General features: G+C 36.8%; 1 protein-coding gene across 7 annotated transcripts in view; it reads right to left on the bottom strand.

The window, feature by feature from the left end:
* R3HCC1L (R3H domain and coiled-coil containing 1 like) overlaps positions 1 to 23,041 on the bottom strand; it is a 109,093-nt gene that overhangs the window by 33,722 nt on the left and 52,330 nt on the right. For 6 of the 7 annotated variants that reach the window (XR_006209170.1, XR_006209169.1, XM_007080155.3 and 3 more), the window contains one exon: positions 12,970 to 14,792. Coding sequence is in view for 5 of the 7 variants with exons in the window: in XM_007080155.3 (XP_007080217.1) it covers positions 12,970 to 14,778 (1,809 nt within the window). In the remaining 2 variants the exon portion in view is untranslated. Of the gene's footprint in view, positions 1 to 12,969; positions 14,793 to 17,172; positions 17,330 to 23,041 lie in introns of those variants that run through there. The other variant, XM_042960657.1, reaches the window with a different exon arrangement.

Here is a 23,041-nt window from a genome sequence, read left to right as displayed (position 1 = left end):
AGCTTTAAGGAAAGGCTCTAAAATTTCATGCATGAATTATGTAGATACATCCGCAGAAGACCCACACTGTCCAACACAGTAGCTGCCAGCCACACGTAGCCACTGAGTGCTTGAAAACTGTGGCTACTCCAAACTGGATGGGTTTTATGTATAAAATATACATCAAATTTCAAAGACTTAATACAAAAAAGTAAAATATCCCATTAATAATTTCTTATATTGATGACGTGTTGACATGATATCCCTGATTAAAAACATATTATTAATTTCAACTCTTTCTTTTTACTTTTCTGCACGTGACTACTAGAAAATTTTTAATTATAGTAAGGTTCATATTTATAGCTTACGTCATATTTCTATTATAGACAAGTGAAACATTTACTCTAAGAGTCACGTGTACTGAAGCAATACCAACTATACTGTCAATGTAAAGCCTTCATATTGTAAAACCTGCATATATATTTTTTTCTTTTTGATGGCTATGTAAACTTTGATAGAGCAACAATAGAAAGAGGTTTTGAATTTGATGCATTCTGATCTATTAGACCAACGGAGAGTTTGCAAACAGCTCAGAGCAAACAATTTTGAGTTATGAATCACAAACATTTTAGGATTTTTACCAGTGGTCTGTCTTGTTTATTTATAAAGCATAACATAAATCTGAGTTATTCCTTCATATGCATAACCAGCTTCCACAAAACCATTCAGCTAAATTAAAATTATCTTCCTCAAAGTGAGGGTTTTAAGACTCTTATTGCCTAGCAGTCCAGTCTTGAAAACAGGTCTATAAAATAGTACCTGACCGGCTATGACTTAGTTGCCCTGGTATCTATCTGTAGAGAAAAAGGGTGAGGAGAGTAGAAGGTCAATTAGGCATGGATCACTGAGCTTTTTATTTTTTGTTGTTTTTTGTTTGATCCTTGGTTCTTCAATATACATAAAGAAAAACAAAAAGTTCTAAAGTCACAAGCCAACTACTTGTGACAAAAAAATAAAAATATGCTACGTTATTTTGGAATTCATATTTATATCTCTGTCAGATGAGCATGTCAGACAGGCTATTATCATCCTGATTACAAAGAGGGAAGACTGCATCACAGAGAGACTAAAGGATATCCCTAAGATTACAAATCAAATTACTGACAGAGTTTGAGTCATAACTCACGTCTCCTGACTGGTAGCATAGTATTCCTTCCATAACATGGTGAAAAGGTCTTAACAGTGAACACAATCAGAAACAGTGCTGTATTCGTGTTCAGGATAATGAATTCTGTCTGATTAAGCATTTGTGGATATAAGCTATTCTGAGAAGAAGGAAGGGAAGGGTGAAAGGGAAAAGGAAGGAGTGAGGAAGGGAGGATCAATGACAAAGCTGAAAATTCAGGGTTGATTTTTCTTTTCTTTCTCTTTAAAAAGTAGATTTATTTATTTTGAGAGAGACAGGGACAGCACAAGTGGGGGAGGGTCAGAGAGAGAGGAGAAAGAGAATCCCAAGCAGGCTCCACACTCCCAGCACAGAGACTGACATGGGGCTTGAACCCAGGAAACTGTGAGATCGTGACCTGAGCTGAAACCCAGGTGCCCCCAGGGTGGATTTTTCTAGTGGTATATTCTAGATAGCATACAGAGCATAGATTAAACTTTCCAAAACACTGCTTTCATCATGCCATTCCTTTGATCAAAACTCTTCAGTGGCTGTACTTAAAGCTCCCATAATTTGGCCCCAACCTACCTGTGGTAGGCTGGATAATGTCCTCTCAAGGACATCCGTGTCCTAATTCCCTTAACTTGTGATTATGATACATGCCAAAGGAGAATTAAGGCAGCAGAGAGAATTAAGGTTGTTAATCAGATGACTTTAAATTAGGGAGATTATCTTGGATTATCTGGGTGGACCGAGTTATAATCACAGGGGTCCTTAAAAAGCAGGAAGAGCCCAGAGAAGAGACAGTGAGTCAGAGAGATGAGATATTAGAAAGACTCAACTGACCTTTGCTGGCTTTAAATGTGGGCCAAAGAATGTGGGCAGCCTCCAGAAGTTAAAAAAGGCAAGAGAACAGGTACTCCCCTATGGCCTCTGGAAAGGAATACAACCCTGCCAACACCTTAATTAATTAGCCCAGGAAGACCCACTTTGGACTTCCAACGTCCAGAACTGTAAGATAATAGATTTGTGTTGTTTTAAGATACTAGTTTGTGCTGGGCACCTGAGTGGCTCAGTCGGTTAAGCGACCAACTCTTGATTTTGGCTCAGGTCATGATCTCAAGGTTTGGAATTTAGTTTGTGAGTTCGAGCCCAGTGAGGAGGAGCCTTATAAGATCCTCTGTCTCCCTCTCTCTGCCCCTCCTGTGCGCACACATGCATGTGCAAACTCTCTCTCTCAAAAATACATAAATGTTAAAAAAAAGACACTAGTTTGTGGTAATTTATTACAGCAATAGTAAACTAATACACAATCTAATATGCTACATTCCAACCAAAGAGTAATACTCACTATGCCTAAACAGATCTTACTTCCTCCTGTCTATTGCTTTGGTCATATTATTTTGCAAGTGCTGGTTGACATGTGTTGGTCTGCATGTCTCAAAATATGACACCCTTCTCCAAGGACATACTCAAATACCACCTCTTCTATGATTCCTCCCCTACACATCCGAAAGCATGTATAATCTGCCCCTTCCTCTACATTTCTACAGCATTTCTCTCCGCTGCACTACTTCTGTAATACTTGTTACATGACACTTTATGTTACAGCTGGACCTGCCTCTTCCTCCAAACTTACCCTGACCACCTAACTGCCCCTCCAACAAACATTTAATGAATGTTTAAACATACATTAGAAAAAGAACTTCAAATTCAATATGTAATAAAATTTTAAGATGAATAAAGTGTTATCAGAAGGTAGAAGAGAACTTTGCTAACTCTTCTTCACTGCCCAAGTAATTAAAACACGGACAAGGCAGACAAAGTTGCCATCAGTATAAGTGTGCAAAGGCACACAAGGAGTGTAGTATTCACCAAACAGTCCTGTGTGGGTACAATGAATAATGTCAGGACTTGGGGGGCGTGTTATGGGCTTAACTGTCTTGCCCAAATTCATATGTTAAAGTGCTAACAACTAGACCCTTAGAATAGGACTGTATTTGGAGATAAGGCTTTTAGAGGTTAACAAAGTTAAAGTAATGTCATTAGGGTGGGCTCTAAAATAAGTGGTGTCTTTGTAAGAGGGACAGTGGTCACAGACACAGAAGGAAGACCATGTGAAGACACAGGGACAAGAAGGCCAGCTACAGACCAAGGAGAGGCCTCAGAAGAAACTAACCCTGCTGACACCTTCATCTGTACCATTAACCCCTAGCATTGCACGGGTTATTACCATGCTACAGGTGGTTTAGGGCACTGGAGTATGGCAGCCTTGGCCAACTACTACACGGTATAAGGCTGGAGAGAAAGGCTGGAGTTCCAGTTGCCTCATCAACATCTGGATTCTATAGTCCAACTATAAGGGACATATCATATTTATCCTGATAGTCCCCTATTGCACATATTGTCATGCACAAACTTGGCATTCAGTAAGTATTTGTGGAACGAATAAAATGCACATGCCTCAAGTTAATTACTTTGTTCAAATGCATGATTAACAGGACTAACTCTATACAGAACCCTCACCAATAAGGATTTGATTTACGCAACATATGTTTTTTAAAGGATTCTGGATGGCATTCTGAAATTTGAAAAAAAAATTGACACTCTTTTCTTTCCCTTTACCAATAAATTTTAATTTCTCTGCTTACATAAATTACGCAGGAAATCCAAATAAATAAATTATAGGGGCGCCTGGGTGGTGCAGTCGGTTAAGTGACCAACTTCAGCTCAAGTCATGATCTCACAGTTTGTGGGTTTGAGGGAACCCCTCATCAGGCTCTGTGCTGACAGCTGGGAGCCTGAAGCCTGCTTCAGACCCTGTGTCTCCTCTCTCTGCTCCTCTCTTGGCTCATGCTCTGTCTCTCAAAAATGAAGAAATATTAAAAAAAAAAAAAAAAGAAATAAAAAGAAATAAATGAAAATAAATTATAAAAGAAAAATTTCAAAACAGATCATCTCAACTTCTGATAGTGACAAATTCAGCACCGAAGTATGGGAACATTCTATATTTTTTACAGGCTATTTTCACATCCTAGAATGCCTGGTCTGTTTTGGGTCCTTCCTCTCCTTTAAGACCTAGCTTCAATCTTTATCTCCTCTTAAAGCTTTCCTTATTGACTCCAGTTTAGTGGTCTCTCCCTTCCCTATACTACTACGTCGTAACACTTGGCAGTTGGATACACAGTAAAACCTTGGTTTGCGAGCATAATTTGTTCCGGAAACATGCTTATAATCCAAAGCACTTATATATCAAAGCAAATTTCAAGAACAAATGGCTTGATTGTGATCATGTGATGTTCGGCATCACATACTACTCGTACTGCAAGACATCGCTCGTTTTATCAAGTTAAAATTTATTAGAAATGTTTGCTCATCTTGTGGAACACTCACAGAACAAGTTACTCACAATCCAAGGTTTTACTATATACCACATTTCATCAATTCTAAGACACCTATTTTTTTCACTCTTTAACACTTCTGACATCAGGATGCATCTTATAATCATGCATACTGTAGAAAATGCTTGCCTGCATATGCAAAAGCATCAAAGTACCAGTACCAAAACCAGCAGAAAGGGTGGTCAGTAGTGTGGAAGAAAATCTGGATATAAGAAGTGCTCTAAATAAATGCAAACAAGGCTTAAGAATCCAGCAACAAGGGGCGCCTGGGTGGCTCAGTCGGTTAAGCGTCCAACTTCAGCTCAGGTCACGATCTCGCGGTCTGTGAGTTCGAGCCCCGCATAGGGCTCTGGGCTGATGGCTCAGAGCCTGGAGCCTGCTTCCGATTCTGTGTCTCCCTCTCTCTCTGCCCCTCCCCCGTTCATGCTCTGTCTCTGTCTCAAAAATAAATAAACGTTAAAAAAAAATTAAAAAAAAAAAAAAGAAAGAATCCAGCAACAATGATTTTTGCTTCTTTTATGTACTTTTAAGAAATGTTGCACCATCAAAGTTCTTGATGGCACAGAACATGATACAGGATGGAAAGGCGTCCTATCAATGACTGAATCAAGGAATCATTACAAAGAGTTGCACTATAAACATGAGTTTTAGGAAAACTTTAGCCAATTTCTTTCACCTACATTCTCTTTATGTAAGAAATGATATAGGATAAAAATTTGCATCTAATTAAGTCTAACAGAGTTCTTTGTAAAATAAAAATTCTAAAGGGTAAGGGTTCTGTGAAAGTTTAGTGATACATAAAATGATGACGTATTTCACAATCGATGGCTTTTTCAAATCAATGAAGAGAGACAGTGCAAGTGGGGGAGAGGGAGAGAGAGAATCCCAAGCAGTGCTGTCAGCGCAGAGCGTGACAAGGGGCTCGAATCTACCAACTGTGAGATCATGACCTGAGCTGAAGTCCAGAGTTAGATGCCTAACCGACTGAGCCACCCAGGTGCCTTTAGAATTGACTGCATGGATTAATTCTGTAAATAATGTAATCACGTTATACAACCAACTTGTGGTAAAGTCTTTGTTGTCCTTGTCCCTGTAACTTGATACCCCATATTTAAATTTGTTATAGATATAACTATAGTTTAAGGTGGTTTATTGTGTTTAATTAAAAGTACCCACAGCTCTGTGCTGAGAGTGTGGAGCCTGCTTGGGATTCTCTCTCTCTCTCCCTCTCTGTCCCTCCCCCACTTACTCTCTTAAAATAAATAAAAAAACTTAAAAAAAAAAAAAAGAATTAATCCACATAGTCAATTCTCAATTACATAGGTTAGGTTATTCAAGTTCTTTGTTTTTGTTTTTCTCTTCCACTTATATCTTGTGGCTACTTAACTGCTTCTAATTCACTTTCTGTTGAACAAAATCAATTTAAAATGTCATTATTTACTATAAACCTTGATAAATTAAAAGATTTGGCTGGAGAATAGGCTTAAGCTATAAACAAAAAGTAAGATTTTGAATTATCTGGATCTAATTCTATTTAAGGTATTCTAGGATCACAGAAAACAGAGTAATAGCCAAGAAATTTTTCATGGTGCTCTATAGTACTATGAATAAACCAAAAGCTAGAATTAAAATGTTTTACTCATCTGACTTATCTTTGGAAAACAGGGAAATAACACTATTTATTCAAAAAAATAAAAAGTATTTCAAGTTTTTTCAAATTTCTCATGACCCAAGTTCAAAAACATCCATAAGGAGTTTCCTAAAAAGATACTACCATTATAGTATTATAGCATAAATATTTATATGCTATGCTGTATAAATTACAGCTTCTAGCCCTCTTTTATACTATTTTGGGCTTGAGTTCTTTTCAATAGAAGGATAAATTTAGATTTTTAAACTCTAACATTTTACACAGTAAGTATAAGAATAGATAATGTCTCCGATGAAATTCCATACCCGCAAATAAGACTTCTAATGTATCTAGGCTGTGCCCCTACTGACTTACCAAGAAACCAAAGCCATAAAGGCAAACTTTGGCTTCATTAAATTTCTAACAAGAATGGCTCAAATGTCCTCCCCATCTAAGGTGCCATCTAAAGACTTCTCTAGAATAGGTGTTAAGTAATATCTCAATACCTCTGATTATCATCGGTGGGAGAAAGCCATGTCCATAGCTTTGGATTAAGGCATAATTAAAGAGAAGAAAGGGAGGAAGTGAACAAGGAAGCAGAAAAGGAAAAGGGCAAAAGGAAATAAGAAAAAAGCTACCGTAATGAGACATGTATAGTGCCCCAGTAATTGGTTCAGATGATCGTTTACTGACCTCAGGGCCAAAGGGTAAATCTGAGAACTCTAGTTCCCTCCCATAGATGGTGATGTAGGACATAGGAATATATGGGCAGAAACCAAGTGAACATCCTGAACCAATATGGGCCTGGTTCCTGTTCTGATAGTACAGAGGTTAACATGGCAGACTGATGTTGGAGCTCTGAAGAAGACGCTATACAGTCCCCTGAAAACATTAAATTTATAGTCAAGGGAAACACTGAGAAGGTAGGGAGACATCTGTATCTCCTCCTTTTCCCAGCATCACTGAAATGACTAGATTGAGAGATGTCACTGATGAACCAGAATAATCTAAGACCAGACTACCCAGGAATAGGAAACTGCTAGAGGTTTGAACCTTCCCAAACTACCTGTGACAGCTAACCTCAGTGACAATGGCTGTCCACAAGACCCAGGAAAAATTGTAAAATAGATAAAGTTAGCATTTATTGCCATTCCACTTGTTGTTTGATTTCTCTAGTCCCTGACCTACTTTTCCTTATGTTCCCTTTAGCTACCTAAGATCCTACATCATACCCATACCAATTCTCCCAAATAAAATGTTTTCTTTGCTTATTACTTTAGAGAGTATTAGTCCTGGCTTATCTGTCCCTACCAGGTAATACATATGTACTTCTGACCTTCAAACTTCAGACTCAGAACCACTGCTTTAAGAAATGAGTCAGTCTTGTTCTGGGCAGGCAATATAATAGTATGACCCATCATCTGAAGGATCAGAAGCACAGTGTTTGTGCATTAAGCCTAGTATCCAGTATGCCTGGGCATCCTCTTGGCTTTTCCTCAACAATCTCAGTTTTTGGTCAATTCATACAAAAGATCTTCTGCACAGGTTGCTGACTAGCACTTAAATTCCCTCTGTCCCAAATCTAGGCATTATTGCAAATTTATACCTCCCTACACCCCAACCCCAAATTCATAACAAAACAGTCTGAATTTAAATATATTTTGACTGCTGGCTACTCACTTCAGCAGCCAGGCCTATAGATGGGTCCCTTTTTTCCTCTAGCACTCCTTCCCAAAGCCCAGCAACAGAGTATCTAGCATGCCTTACAAGCAATTTTTGATACAAATGATTATATTAAATCAAAGCATAGATGAGTTTAATTCTCCTAAAAGTATGTTTCTATCCTTAACCAAACTTTTAACACAAATAAATTTTCAATTTTGGAATACAGTTATTAAGTGTTTCTTTTCATTCTAGTTCTCTTTGCCAACCCTACCATTTCCCCTCCCTGCTATCGTCGCTCAACAGGGAATGAACTAAATGGAACAAACATTAGGAGGAGTCGTATCACTATTCCTACCCCATCTGCCCCAACTATACCCCACATATGGCATCTCATGGAGCTCACTAACATGAAAGCACTGCCAAGGACAGAGTAGGGAACACCAGGAATCTCTGAAGCTTCAGACAAGAATCCCTCCTTGTACTGACAACAGAGGCCTAGAACTGTTTACCTCTCATTAGTTTTGAAAAAGCATCGGGAATTAAAATGCTGTTGATGTGAATGCAGATTCAGAGGAAAAAAATACTATGCAACAAACCCAATGGAGCTCAGAAGGGAGATTTTTCATTTTAGGAGTTGTTTGGTTTAGAAATAAACAAACTGTTAGCAATGGTATCGTCTTAATGTCCCCTCTTTCTGTATGAACCAGAGATCTAGTCATCATCCACTAGTGGACTGAACAATAAACGGAATATATAATTCAACCAGATTATTCACTGGATGTCCCAAGTGCCTGCATTAGAAAATACAGCATCTGGAATCCTCACTTAGGCAGTCAAGAACATGTTAATTCAGACGTTTTATTTTTTTTAATGTTCATTTATTTACTTTGAGAGAGAAAAAGAGTATGAGCACAAGCCAGGGAGAGGCAGAGAGAGAATCCCAAGGAGGCTCTGTGCTGTTAGCACAGAGCTTGATGCAGGGCCCGATCTCATAGACCATGAGATCATGACCTGAGCTGGATTCAAGAGTCGGATGCTTAACCAACTGAGCCACCCAAGTGCCCCTAATTCAGACGTTTTAATAAAAATATTAAACATAAGTCTGTCAAAATGATTTGCAACTAATAATAAAAGATACTGTGAAAATAAAAACTAAAATAGTGAGGAAGTATAAAGTATATGGGAACCTTGTACTTTTTTCACTCCATTTTTTTCTGAAAACCTAAAACTGCTCAAAAAAAGAGAGTCTATCAATTTTAAAAAAATAGAAAAAATATAAATTAGGAACATAAGAACAATCTCTGAAGTGGGGCTTCAAATCTTGTTTAATTCTATGGCTTCAGCAACATGAACCAGTGTCAACCAGGTTAGCCCTCAAGGGTCTAATCCTTTGTTGAAGCCACTGTCTAGATCACCCATCAGACAATCAATTTAGGACATCTCTTATATGGGTGTTTTATATTAATTATTCTTTAGATTATTATGTGATAATCACATAAAAATGCTGTCTCTCCAAATATAAGAAACTTCAGATAAAGCTGAGAAAAAAGCTGGCATGTAACCCAGTGCCTTTAAAATGGCAGTGACAATTATATCTAGCTATTTACAACCTATAGTTTATCAAACTCTAGGTACTTAAACTTTGCATTTAACTGCAAAGTGATGAACTACCAACTATTAATGAAGTCCCTAGGGGGTGGAATATGAAGGACTTTCCTCCCTTTGTACTTCATATAATTTGCTTTTAGTGGTTGGATTATGAATTTTTCCTTTCGCTTTTAGGTTCCCTACTTAAACACAGACCGCATCTTTGCAAAAGTCTATAGAGAGAAGGAGTGTATAAACGTGAGTCTACACACAAAAGAAGATAGTCTGGGAATGGGTGGTGTCCCTTTACTCTTCTTTTTTCCATGGTTATATATTGTTAGTAGCCTTCTGTAACAAAAGGAGACTCCTACCTAAACCAAGGCCAGAAATGACCAGTGTCAAATTAAGGCCAGAAATGGCCAGTGAAGGGACCAGATGCCACAGTCTACCAATATCTATATTATGTTGCTGGGTTAACCCTCCTACGAAACAACAGATCTGCAGATCAGTACGGGAGGCAGCAGGAGCTATGAAAGTTTTATCCAGACAACAGTAATTCTTGTGTTCTTATACCAAGATCTCAAAGGGTTAAAAGAAGTCATCCCAACATTTTTTTAAAAATCAATTACCAATGTAAATTTCTGAGCATTCCAAACCATGATCTTTAGAGACTCATCAAGAATTGTAGTTCCAGGAGTTCAGTAATGACCCATCTATGCTTTCTACCCACTCAGGCAGTTTTAGAAGTTCAAACGTCACAGGAAACTGCTTCACATGCCAATGGCTGTCACACCCTGCTCTACAGCATACCTCCCTGACCATTAGAAGTATTAGACATACCTCCATGTGTAGCCACTGTCAACAAAGAAACAGGCCCACTGGGAAAAGAGCCAAAAATTATTGGTTGGAAAGTTTTCAAGAGACAGACACTCTGATTTGACCTTTAATAAAGTATGTTTAGAGCAATATAAATAATAAATTAAGAGTAATCGTCACTAAAAGGCTATTAACATTATTGAATTTGTGACATCTTTTAATAACATTATTATTACATCTCCTAAAACTCAAAACACAGGAGATCATAGTTTGGAGTTGGATCTGCTACCAGCATTCTCAATCTACCTCCTTCCTTCTTGCTCTCATCAACCCGTATCCCTCAACGCAGACCTCACTCCCTACCAAACACCAACCCAGTGTGTGATATCCAAACACAACACCCAGGCACTGGCTGTCCAGCTTAAAACACTACATACTTCTTTCTCTAGCCATTCCAAGCTTTAGGTCATACAAGTATCGTCTTTGGCTATATTACGATGCTCCTCAAAACACTGAGTGGTTGCCTACTTTCTTCTGCACCTATTCCAAACAGTGTTAAGATCTGAAAAACAGACTTGCACACCTGAACCCTCTTGCCCCGTTATAAAAGCTGTATCCCTAAGCTACCATACAGAATCCAAGTTCCAGCAGCAATCAAGTTTTGAAAGCCCCTGGTGTCCACCCTAAAAAAGCACAGAGCTCCAACTCTGCCCTATCATCTACATCCATTCAATAAATATTTATTTACTGAGCCTCATTATGTGTAAAGGGCTCTTGCCATACCTTTCTTTTGTAGGAAGCTATTCCTTCTCTCCTGTGCACATGTGTGCTCTCTGCTCCCTCAGATAATCTCTTTGAACATGGAGACCTTCCAATGCTTGAATCCTTTTTGTTTTTATTTTTATTTATTTATTTTGAGAAAGAGAGAGAGAGAGCACAAGAAGTGGAGGGGCAGAGAGAGAGAGACGGAGAGAGAGACAGAGAGAGAGGGAGAGAGAGAAAGAGAGAATCCCAAGGAGGCTCCACACTGTCAGTGAGGAGCCCAATGTGGGGCTCAAACACACAAACTGTGAGATCATGACTTGAGCTGAAATCAAGAGTCAGATGCTTAACCAACTGAGCCCCACAGGAGCCCCCAGTGCTTGGATCCTTAATAACTTCTCTATATTCCACCTCACTTCCCACATTACTAGTATTTATTAACCAAATTTGTGTCTAAAACTTCTGTTTTTCTTCTAGTTATGTGTGGACAGCCATCTCTAGTTATCACACTCACATTCTGATAAACATTCAAGTGTATGTTACTACCTTTTCAGCAATAGTTCTCACTTTGTATGCATCAGAGTCACCTGAAAAACACAAATATACACACTACTGGGCTAAATAAAGAGTTTACATTTCTAACAAGTTCCAGGTGATACTCGTACTTTGGGAAGCCCTGCCTTTGAGAATCTGATGAAAAACTGCACATACATATAAAATTTTGTATGCAATTTCAAGGGGTTCATGGATGCCACTTGTAGTTATTTTCTGTTCTGTATTTCTTTCTAAGGAATATTTAGGACATAGTGCTTCCTGACTTGACCATAAGAAGTGCTACCTGTGGTACATGTGCACATGCAAACACCTAAGAATGAAGAGGAACTGCTTGGTATTGGAAAGTCAGCTCTGTCCAATGGGCTACACCCTCTTCATTCTCACATGTGTCTTCACATGCATGGGACCGTTTTTCTGTATTTAGGGTTTAATTCTGAGAAACAAAAGAACCAATCACTTCATATTTAAAAGGTTCTCTGGAATCAAACAAAACTATGTTATAGGTAACAACATGGTCTGGTAGAAAGAACATGAACATTGGATTAAGAGAGAACTAAATGGAAACCCTGATTCTGCCTTTCCTAAAGGTCTGACCACTAAGCTTCAATTTCCTCATTTATAAAATTGGTGATTTCACTGGGAAATTATTTTTTCTCCTTCCAGACACCCCTATAAGGAATGAAAGGGGAAGTGGTTTTACTATTTAACACCAATGATTCTTATTTATGGCAAGGAATTTAAATACTGGGTAGAGTGAATGTTAGGAAAATAAAAAGATGAAACTAAATAATTTCTAAAATGACTTCTAATCCAACATGTTGTATTTATGAACTCTTGACTAGCCAGCATGTCATTATTTACTCATACTTTACATGTACTCAACAATCATTTATTCTGTAACTCAGCATAAACTACTTAAGAAACGATCATACCTTTCCTTATTTTACCCTTCCCTTCTCTACTTCCTTCCCTCCAGTGTCTGACAACATCCCAACATTTCCTAGAAAAATACGATAAATGTGAATAATAAATTACTCTCCTCCCCTCAGATAGGCCTGGGTAAAATACATCTTGTCAATGCAGAAAATCCCTTTTGAAGAAGTCTCCCTCTTTATTTCCTCAACAGACAGTCAGAATCCGTTAAACTCATCTTTAATCTATTCAGTAAGATCTCTCACAACTTAGTTATAATAGATATTCAATTTGGTATGTTTTACTTTGTAAAGATCTATCAGACATTCTTTTCTCAATCTACAGTCCTATTTGTTTATTGCAGGAACCCTTACATTGAATGTAACATGAGTGAATGTACGAATGTGCACAAATGTCCATCAAAATTACCCCCCCAAACACCAGGCTCTATGAATCTATAAATTATGTAAGCATCGAGTAACTTCCACTGAACAGACCTCTTGTAGAAGACGTGGATCCAAGCAGTCACCATCATCATTAAACAGAGACTCCCAGCTGTCCTCAGTAGCAGTACTTCCCTCCACATGAGACGTTTCCGTTGCTTTCGGTTCCATAGATGTTTCCATAGATACAGATTCCGTATCAGGAAAGGATACACCAAATTCTATATTCTCTGAGTTATCTTCCTCTTTTGTTTCGAACTCTTCGGCAGTTTTTAGTTCATGCAATGCCTCTGTTATATCACCCGTACAATCTAGATCAATGCCCAAGGCACTGTCTGAAAGTACTTTTGTCCCATTTAACATACTGAGTTCACAGTCCAAAAAAGTGCTACAATTACTACCAGCAATCTTCTTTATAGGTAAGGAGGAAGCACAATCTGACAAGCTCTCTATCAACTTTCCTGTTGACTCTGTGAAACTAGATGAAATACTCTCAGCATAAATATCTGAGCAAGCAGTCAGGCTGCTGAAATTTTCTATGTCATTCCCACTCCCAGCTACATGAAGAGGGGCTGTATCTGCACTCATTTCTAAATATTTTGAGAAACTATTTGTGTGGCTACAGGCCTCACCAGCTGTTCTAACTGCAGCTACACAAGGGCTGCCCACAGTTATCTGATCAGACAGGACATCTGTAATGTCCATCTTACATGCCTTATGGGTAATGTCACCTACACTCTTCAGCCCATTATCTATATCTGTTTCATGAGCAAGAAGAGCTGTATCAGAAGGTTCATACATTATACACAAGTCATCAGCAGTACTGTCATTCTTCTCATACTCTCTAATCAGTGTTGGATCAAAAATGCCATTCATACTCTCTAATTTGCTGACTATGGTCATTTTATGAGAGATGTGACCCAAAGTCTCAGGAATGGAATCTATACCTCTCTGAGCCAAGATGATATCTGTACTGTTGGCTGTATCACCAACATTCTCAGCTTCAAAGTCTACACAAGTTTGATCAGTGACACCATCCGCACTTCCAGGAACAGAAATGGCAGTGATGCCTCCATTGCCGAGAGTCAACATTCCACACGATGTTTGCATACTTTCTGGTACAGTTTCAGAATCAGAACTTAGTTTTATTGGCACAGTCTTACTCTCAGGTTTCAATACAGAATTAAAAACTCCAGGAAACTGGGATAGTATCTCCACCACCTTGACATCAGTTTCAATTCTGTTTTCCAAATCTCTGCCTTTGAACGTTTTGCCACTTACTTTGTGCCTACTGAAATCACAGAATTCCGTATTTTGGAATGGTTTGTTTAGAACCTGGGCCTCACCCACTTCTGAACAAGACTGAGATAGAAGCAACTTCCCAGGTCCTATCACATTTGTGGTTTCGACCTCCAAACACTCCACCTTCTTTGGTTTAACGTGTCTTTGTAAAGGTGCACTAGGTAGCATCACAGGATTTGGGACACTTTGCTGATGTCCTTGGGATAACGCTTCTTTAGATTCTGTGGGTCCCCTCCTAACACAAACCCTATCTTTCTTTCTTTCTTGAAGGCATGTGTCTTTTCTTAATTTTGTTGAAAACTTCTTTCCTTCCCTATGGTTGTGTTCCTTATCATCAGGATTAATGCTTAGTGTCTGAGTCTCAGATTTGCCTCTAAAGATCTCCTTTTGGAAGAGACCATCTTCTTTTTGTTCTTCTTTCACCACAGAGTTAGGTGGACCACAGCTTTTTTCTTCATCACCTGACTTAAGCAGCACTATACCCCTTCGAGCTTTCGGTATATAAAGTGCCATGTCAGGCCTTCTGGCTCGAACTCTGCATCTCTCTGCTGCTTGCTGCATGGCACCACCTCAATCTGCAAGAAGACAGAATAAATCAATTACCAAAAATGAAGTACAACATGCTGAACCAAGAGATTCTTTAAAGACTAGGTAGAGGGCCTACTAACCCATCCTATAGAAACCCTCAAGTTAAAACAAAGTAAAACCTGCCATAAAATAATTAATGTAATAAGTTATGCCACTAAGGAAAGTAAATTCCAAAATAACTCATGAGCTCATGAATTTTATTCATGTAACTCTCTTTCTTCATATGCCCCAAACCCTTTACTTCTACATCTGAAGTCCTCTCTACTTTTTTAACAAGTAGCCCTGACTTGGCTAAATTAAAAGATTATCAGAAAAGTGACTGCCAGCTATTAAGTACTCATGAAACACTACTATCTCCCTATTCCTGGGGCTCAGAATTTACACTGAAGAGTATATTCAAGGAGGACCTCTAAAAACACATTTGTTTAACATAAATGTATCCACATAAATATGATTTTTAAAAGTAACTTGAATGGAGGCTAGAAAATGAGACAACTAATCCGGGACTAACTTCTAGAACCTGTTGCTCTTGAACTATGATTTTTGGGAGAATAGGTAGTGGGAAAAAGAACATCATTATTCTAATACTATTTAATCAAATGACCTGTCATAAATTTTTCTTCCAGCAGCAATAAAATGGGTCTGGACAGGATGAAGAAGACTGGAGACCAAGAAATGTGATGCGACAACTCACATTTAGTAACTTCTTGAGAAATTCACCACAATTGGCCAATGGAAATTAAAAAAAGGAAAAAACTTAACAAATGGTTAAATAAGGCTTTATCTACCTTCAACAAAATACAAGAAAATGAGCTAGATGACTTCATATTGAGTTTTTAATCTTCAAAATTATACCATGAAGTATTACTGTATCCATAGCAAAAAGAATAAGGAGGTCCATCACAAAGAAACACCCATATACACTCAGAAGCATTCACTGTTAAGATTTCACCACACACATTACAAAGAAAATAGATAATACTAGGGAAACTATTTCCAGGTCCCTCAATTCTCACCTGCTCCAGAATACCTTCTCAGTGAAGAAGCTCTGCTCTCATGGCACAGGCTGTTTTCTTTTCAGCCCAGGTATTTACCGTGGCCCTGAGCATCAAATGTTCCCATAAATCCTCTCATTCCTTTTCTCTTTTGAGGTCTTATTATCATCTAACCTACAACTCATGGTAGATTTTCTTTCTAGCTTTCCAATTGTGGACGAATAGGCCCTTAACCTTTAGACATGCCAGGATTTTTCAAAAATGCCTACTTTACAAAGACAGAAGTACTAACGTGTATTTCACTGGGAGCCCATAGACAGTGTATCTTGATCTCAGTTAACAAAGCATCTGACAATATATGTCATGATGAACTCTTGCATTATAAGATGGAAAATGTGGGCTACTTAATAGAACTAGAAGGTGGACTTGCAGCAAAAAGTAGTAATAGGCAGAAATGAATTTAGAGAGGATTATTTAAAGATAATCTGTGTCCCCACAGGCCTTTGAAATTCAACATTTTAAACAATAATTTGAATATAAACAATAAAAACAATGAGTGCTTATCAAATCTGCAACGGATATAAAATCAGTATGGTTAATAAATGCCCAAAATGATAAAATTACAATTTAGTATCATTTCTCCAATCTGGAATGCTGTGCTGAAGTAATACGAATAAATACAAAGATCTGCTTTGACTAAAAAATCAAACACCACAGAACAACTGATTTGTGTGTAATTGCACAAAAAAAGAATTAAATTTCATCTGTAAAGTCAATAAACCTCAAAAGGTACTGATGTGGATGTTTACAAAAGCAACACAATCTTAGATTGTCCAGCTCAGAAAATATACCACACAAAATATGGTTAAAGGAATTAAAGGTTACTTCTTGGCTAAAGAGGTCTAACTGGAAACATCCAAACTACCTTTAAACCTGAAGAGCTGGTTGCTCTACAGAAGAGATAAATGTTCTCTTCTATGATTCTATGCTTCTCCAGAAGTCAGTACCAGAACCAATTGGTAGAAATTAAAGAAAAACAAAGTTTAGCTCCATATATAGAACTTTCCAACACTATTAATCAGGTAATGAGCTCTGTCTCTACAGTCTGGATGACTGACTGATACACTAGAGAAAGAATTTCTATCTGTAGGTAAGTCAGGATTTAAGTATTCTTCAGACTTGAAATTCTATGATTCTATTTTTCTCTTCCACAATAGATATGTATCAAAGGCTTCAAATTTAAAATTATTATGTGCTACTGCTAATGACTTTTAAAACATAATTTTCCTTTTTTAAGTTAATGCCCACATGTCATGATACGATTTCCTAAAGCTGAAAACAGTATAAGAAATTTATACCACCCACTTCTTACCGGAACACCAAACTCAATTAGGCTATGACCAGCAACGTGCTGGTAAATGTTTAGCAACCAGCTTTCCACTGTAATTCAGAGGACTGGTTGATATTTTCACTCGCATCAATGATGTCAACAATGTGAGTAACTTCTTTGCTGAAGTGAATAATCATTTCTGAAATGCAAAATATATTCTCAATTTTTGAGCTATGTACAATGTAATAGATAAAGACCTGACACTTTAAGTTTGCATTATTAGCATTTTCTCCATCACTTTACATATAGACAAGCAATAAACAATAAATCAAGCCCCGATTTATGGCATTTGCTTAACTCTGTGATGTAAATATTCCTACCGTAGCTAATTCCAAGCTATCGATGTAACTTCACTGAAAATGGAATTGGGGAAAGACACGCAGTAACACGCCATGATACAGTAGCTCAACCTAAAGGTTCGATATTCATAAATAACTTCAAGAACATAAATCATAGTAAAATAATTAGGAAGTGAATTTTAAATATTGATTACCTTTTTTAATGCCATTTATTTAATAATAAGCTATGTAATTTAATTCTTAATGATGGCTGTGTTACCAGTTTGCAAAATTCCTAAAACTTTAACAATCAGCTCTCAGACCAGTATGAGATTCTCCAATACACCACTGGCTAGAACAATTCTTTCATAATTTCTCACAGACATAGAAAAAAAGAGGAGCATCCCCATCTTGTGGACCTTTAAGATAATATCAAATCAGTTTAAAGCCCTGTTATGTTTTTTGTGAACTTTTTTTTGCAACTGTAGGCAAGAAAGGCCTTTAACAAGGGGAGAAGGGATGCCTGGCATACACAAGTTTTTAAATCTGTCTTAGATTAAAAAATTCCCACCCAGATATTTACTAATAGCACTTGATGTTTTCTTTCGCTCTTTAATATGGTTTTAACTTTTTTACAATGTTCTAAATGCTTTTTATTGGTCCAGTTTTCTTCTTAACAGGCAGGTTATTTGGGGTGTACTTTGCAATTTATTCTGGAATGGTCATCAGCATGCAATTATATTGTAGAAAATTATATTTTCTGATGGAGATAAAAACTTAAGATTCCTTTATGATGGTGGGCAGTTAACTGCTAATATACACCTTTCAAATATTTTAGGCCAAATCATTTTTTTCTATCCTATACTTCTGAAGACTAGGATCATTTGTGAGAACCTGTCCAACTGCTTCTAAAGTTTCAAATATTTCTTGAGAGAAAATAATCAGTAACTTCCTCTAAGTACCTCTCTGTCCCATCTTCATGATAGGTAAACTAGCATAGAACAAATCAAGCTTTTACAATTTTTCTAACAGAATTTTAATGCTGTTGGCCCACATTCGGTATATAAAACATATGGATCCTTCTTCAATCAACAATAGAGAATACTGGCACTTAAGGCACTCACTGGATAATTCAACCATGAACTGATTTGATCCAGTACTTACCAATGGCTCACTAGAGACAGAGGATATTTGAGAGAAACTGCCTAATGGGCATGTTAACTGTTCATTCTTCAAGAACAAATTAAGCACTACCACTTTGTTCATTAGAATGCATCATAACAACAGCATATATCTGGTCTTTTTACTTGGAAATAATTTCAAATTTACAGGTAAGTTACAAAAGCAAAAATACTACAAACAGCACCCTGCAATCCTTTACCCAGATTTATGTTATTTTTACTCCATTTGCTTTATCATTTGCAATCGTACACATTTCCACTCTTTACACACACACACACACAAATATTTGTTCTAAACCTTTTGAGGGCAAATTACAGACATCATGGCCCTTTATCCCTAAATACTTCAGAGTATATTTCCTATAAATTGGCATATTTTCTTTGATAATTTTAATACAGTTGTCATGTCAGCAAATTTAACATGGATACTTTTATCAAATCAAACATACATATCCCAATTTTGTCAGCTGACCCACTAAAGACCTTTTAGTATATTTCCGTCTCCAATACTGGATCCGGTTTACAATCAGGTACTGCATTTAGTTACGTCTCTTTAGCCTCCTACCTTCTAGAATGCTTTCACAGACTTTGTCTTTTAGGACATTGACAATTTGGAACACTGTTCCTTCTCCCACCCTTTTTTTAACAGAACACCCCCCAGTTAGGGTTTATCTGGTGTTTCCTCATGATTGGATTGAGGTTATACATTCTCAGCCAGAATAGTACATAGATGGTCATGTGTCCTTCTCAGAGCCTCACATCTGGAGGCACATGATTCCCATCTGTCCTTCAATGGTGACTTTAGCTTTGAGTACCTGGTCAAGGTACTGTCCAATTTCTCTACTGTATAATTACTGTGTATTTTCTCCCTTGCAACTAAAAGCAGTCTGTGGAGTAACACTTCAAGAGCATACAAATATCCTACTCCTCATCAAAATTTCCCCTAGATTTAGCATCCACTAACAAGTCTAATCTGACCCAATCTTCAGTATAATGGTTGCAAAATGATCTTCCAACTCTGCAAGTTCCCTCACGTTTACCGGTAAATCCTCAGCATTTTTCTGAAAGCAAAAGTAAACTATGTATCTTCACTCACTACAAAAGCTAAGATTAGATTTTCTAAGTTAAAAATCTTGATTTTCACAGCTGGTGGATACAGGAAATGTCCACTTGCAAAACATTTTCTAACTTTTGCAAACCAAAGTTGAAAGTAATTACCATCTTATCCCATCTCCCATGTATAAAATAGAAGGGAAAACAGCATGTCTCTCAAAGTTACACAGTCCCTTTATCAGGTATAGCAAATATGTCCCTTTCTGCTCTTTTCCAGAAAACACAGAATTAAGTCTGGTGTACAAATACAATGAATGATTAATCCATCCCAGATGTCTGGTAACATTTATTTCTCTATCCCTTTTGGGATCTCAAAATCCTTTGGGAAGAAGGCAAGGCACAACTAATGTATGTTAATAAACAGGAAGAGGATCTTCTCTGTATCATTTCCATATCATTAATTTCTGCCTTCATCTCTCATCTCAATCTCTTCCTTCAATTTTCTTTAGGATAATGCCATTTTTCTTTGATTAACTTCCTGAGCTAGTGACTTAATTAGCTATATTCTAAAGTTTTTGTTGTTGCTGTTATTACTGTTGCATGACAAAAATTTTCAAGCATGTATTAGAAAATATTTATAATGACTCTCAAATACCCATTACTCAGCTTCAAATCAGAGCCACTGTTTCTTCATGTTATCTGTGCATATATTCCCACCCTCACTGGATTATTTTAAAGTCCCAAATATTATTTCATTCTATCCTTAAGTACCTCAGTATCTGTCTTTAGAAGACTGACTTCTTTTTTTTTTAACAAAACCATACACACCTTAAAAAAAGAGAGAGAAATAATTCCTTAAATCATTATATATCCAGTGCTCAACTTCTGAGGCCAACTGTTTTTGTTTTTTGTTTTTTTTGAACACTTGATTTGTTAAAATCAGGATCCCAAAAGATCTACACACTGGTCTTTTAATTTATAGATGTTAATCAAACTGTTTATGTTTTCCTATCTTGCCATTCATTTGTTAAAGAAACTTGGTTATTTGTCCTATAGAATTTCTCACATTCTGTGGAGTTTGCTGACTGCATTCTTGTAGTATTGTCCAATAAACTCTTATAAATAGTCTCTGTACTTCCTAAAAAGTGGTGATCTAGAGGCTTGATAGGATTTGGGTTTAATTTTTTTTATAGCAAGAATATGTCTAAATCCAACTATGCGCTTCCTATTGCATCACATCAGAGAGCTATAATGTCTGATTGTCTCCTTTTTGTAATGTTAACAGTGATTACACACATACTCAAATGATAACCTTATTGTTTGTCTGCTTAATTAATCATGGGTGTTACATGTGTGTGTGTTCATTAAATCATGTTTATTAAAGTATTGTTCAAATCATATCTTATTGTCTGTTTGCTTAATTAATCATTGGAGTGTATTTGTGAAATACCTATATTTGTGGAATTATTGGTTTGAGTCTGTATATTAATTTTTATACTTTTATATCATTTTTTGATGTTACCTGATACTTAAATTGAAAATTATTCTATTTTCCTGATAAACTGTTACTCTTAACCATTATGCAGCAATCTCTTCTCTTGCTGAATTTGGGGGCCGGGGTGCTAGAGTCTATGTTGTCTAAAAGTAATTTAACTATGGCAGCTTTCATTTCTTGTCCTTTTACTTTCAACTTATGTTACCATGCTTTAGATGCATCTCTTGCAAACAGCATACAACTGAACTGTGTATTCTTTACCTATTCTGTCAATGTCAGTCTTTTAATTGTCAAATTTAGTGCATTTATATTTATTACAATTATAGATATATCTGGAAGTACTTCTACCTTTTTATTTTGTGCTTCCTTTCCATTTATCCTACTTTTGTAGTTTTCTTATTTCCCTACTTTAAGATTGACCAAGTTGTTTGTTTGTTTGTTTCCCTACTGCTCAAAAGGCTCCATACTCTTATTTCTAGTCTGTTAGCATTTTAACATGAGTGCTTCTCTCAATACCTAAAGTTAACTATTATTTGTATCTGTCTCCTAAACAACTGTACAGGTGTTTTCATTTCACACTATCTTCCATATGTACTTGTAGTTTTTGTCTGAAAATATCTTTCCACTGCTCCCATCCTTTAATAGATTTGACTTCTGTTGTTACTGTTAGGAAATCTGTTGTCAGTCTGTCATTGCTTTGTAGGTAATCTCTTTCTTCTCTGGTGATTCTCTTGATATTCTCTTAGGTACCTGGTGTTCAAGTGTCTACTATGTGTTTTAAGTGCGTGTTTAGTATTATTTTTCTACTAGAACACCACTGTGCTTCTTGAATTTGAGAATTTTATCTCTGAGTCTTTTACCAATTCTATTCATTCAGGGCAATACCTTCAGATTCACCTTCCACATCACTAGTTTTCTCTTCAAATTTGCATATTCTGCATTTTATCCTATCCTATCAGTTTTTACATCTTAATGACTAAGGTTTTATTATATAAGTCCTATTTACCCCCACCCTCCCCTGATCTCCCTGGTCTTATGCTTTTTTAATAGTTGTGTTGATACTGTTCTGATACTTGTTTTCTTTTTACCTTTAATCATTTTTAACATTTCCATTTTATTTTTTAATGTTTATTATTACAATTGTGGCATTTACTTTTGTATTAGTTTTATACTTCAATTTTTATTATAATATTAAATATTATGTAATAGTTCTACTTTCTGAAATTCTTGAGGATTTAATTCTGATGTGTCTTGGCATGATTCTTCTTCTTCTTCTTCTTCTTCTTTTGGTAATTTTGGGTGGGTGGTGAGCTCAACCTCAGTGGGGCTTTATCTGTGGGAATTTCATTCAGCCAGACTGTAAATGTTCTTTTATGAACTGGTTCTACATTAATGTCTATTTTTAAGAGTTAGATTTTCCCTACTGTTCAGTAAAATTCTATGTATGAAACACAAACCACATGGAGGTAAAACAGTAGCTACAAAATCTCAGAACACTTTTTCCCTTCACTCAGAACCCAGCTGAAAATAGACAAGCTTCCTTATTTTCTTTCTGTAACACTGAGTAATTTTTTTCCTAGTACATCCTCTGAGTGGGATACAACTCTGTGAAGTTAAGGCTTTAGGAAGTGAACCCAGTTTCTAACTCATCTCTCCCAGGCCCAATGCCTCCTCTCCTCTATTTCCCACACAGTTATTATAATCTAAGCTTCTTAGTTATCAAGAATAGCAACATTAGCAAAATAAAAAATAAACAAAAACTGCAAACAATCTAAACAGGGGTAATTCCTTGAAATTATGGCCCATCCATACAATGAATCTATATCCAAAACATAATACTAAGT

The sequence above is a fragment of the Panthera tigris genome, chromosome D2 (assembly GCF_018350195.1).
Source record: "Panthera tigris isolate Pti1 chromosome D2, P.tigris_Pti1_mat1.1, whole genome shotgun sequence".
Lineage (NCBI taxonomy): Eukaryota > Metazoa > Chordata > Mammalia > Carnivora > Felidae > Panthera > Panthera tigris.
This window is presented reverse-complemented; position numbering and strand designations above follow the sequence as displayed.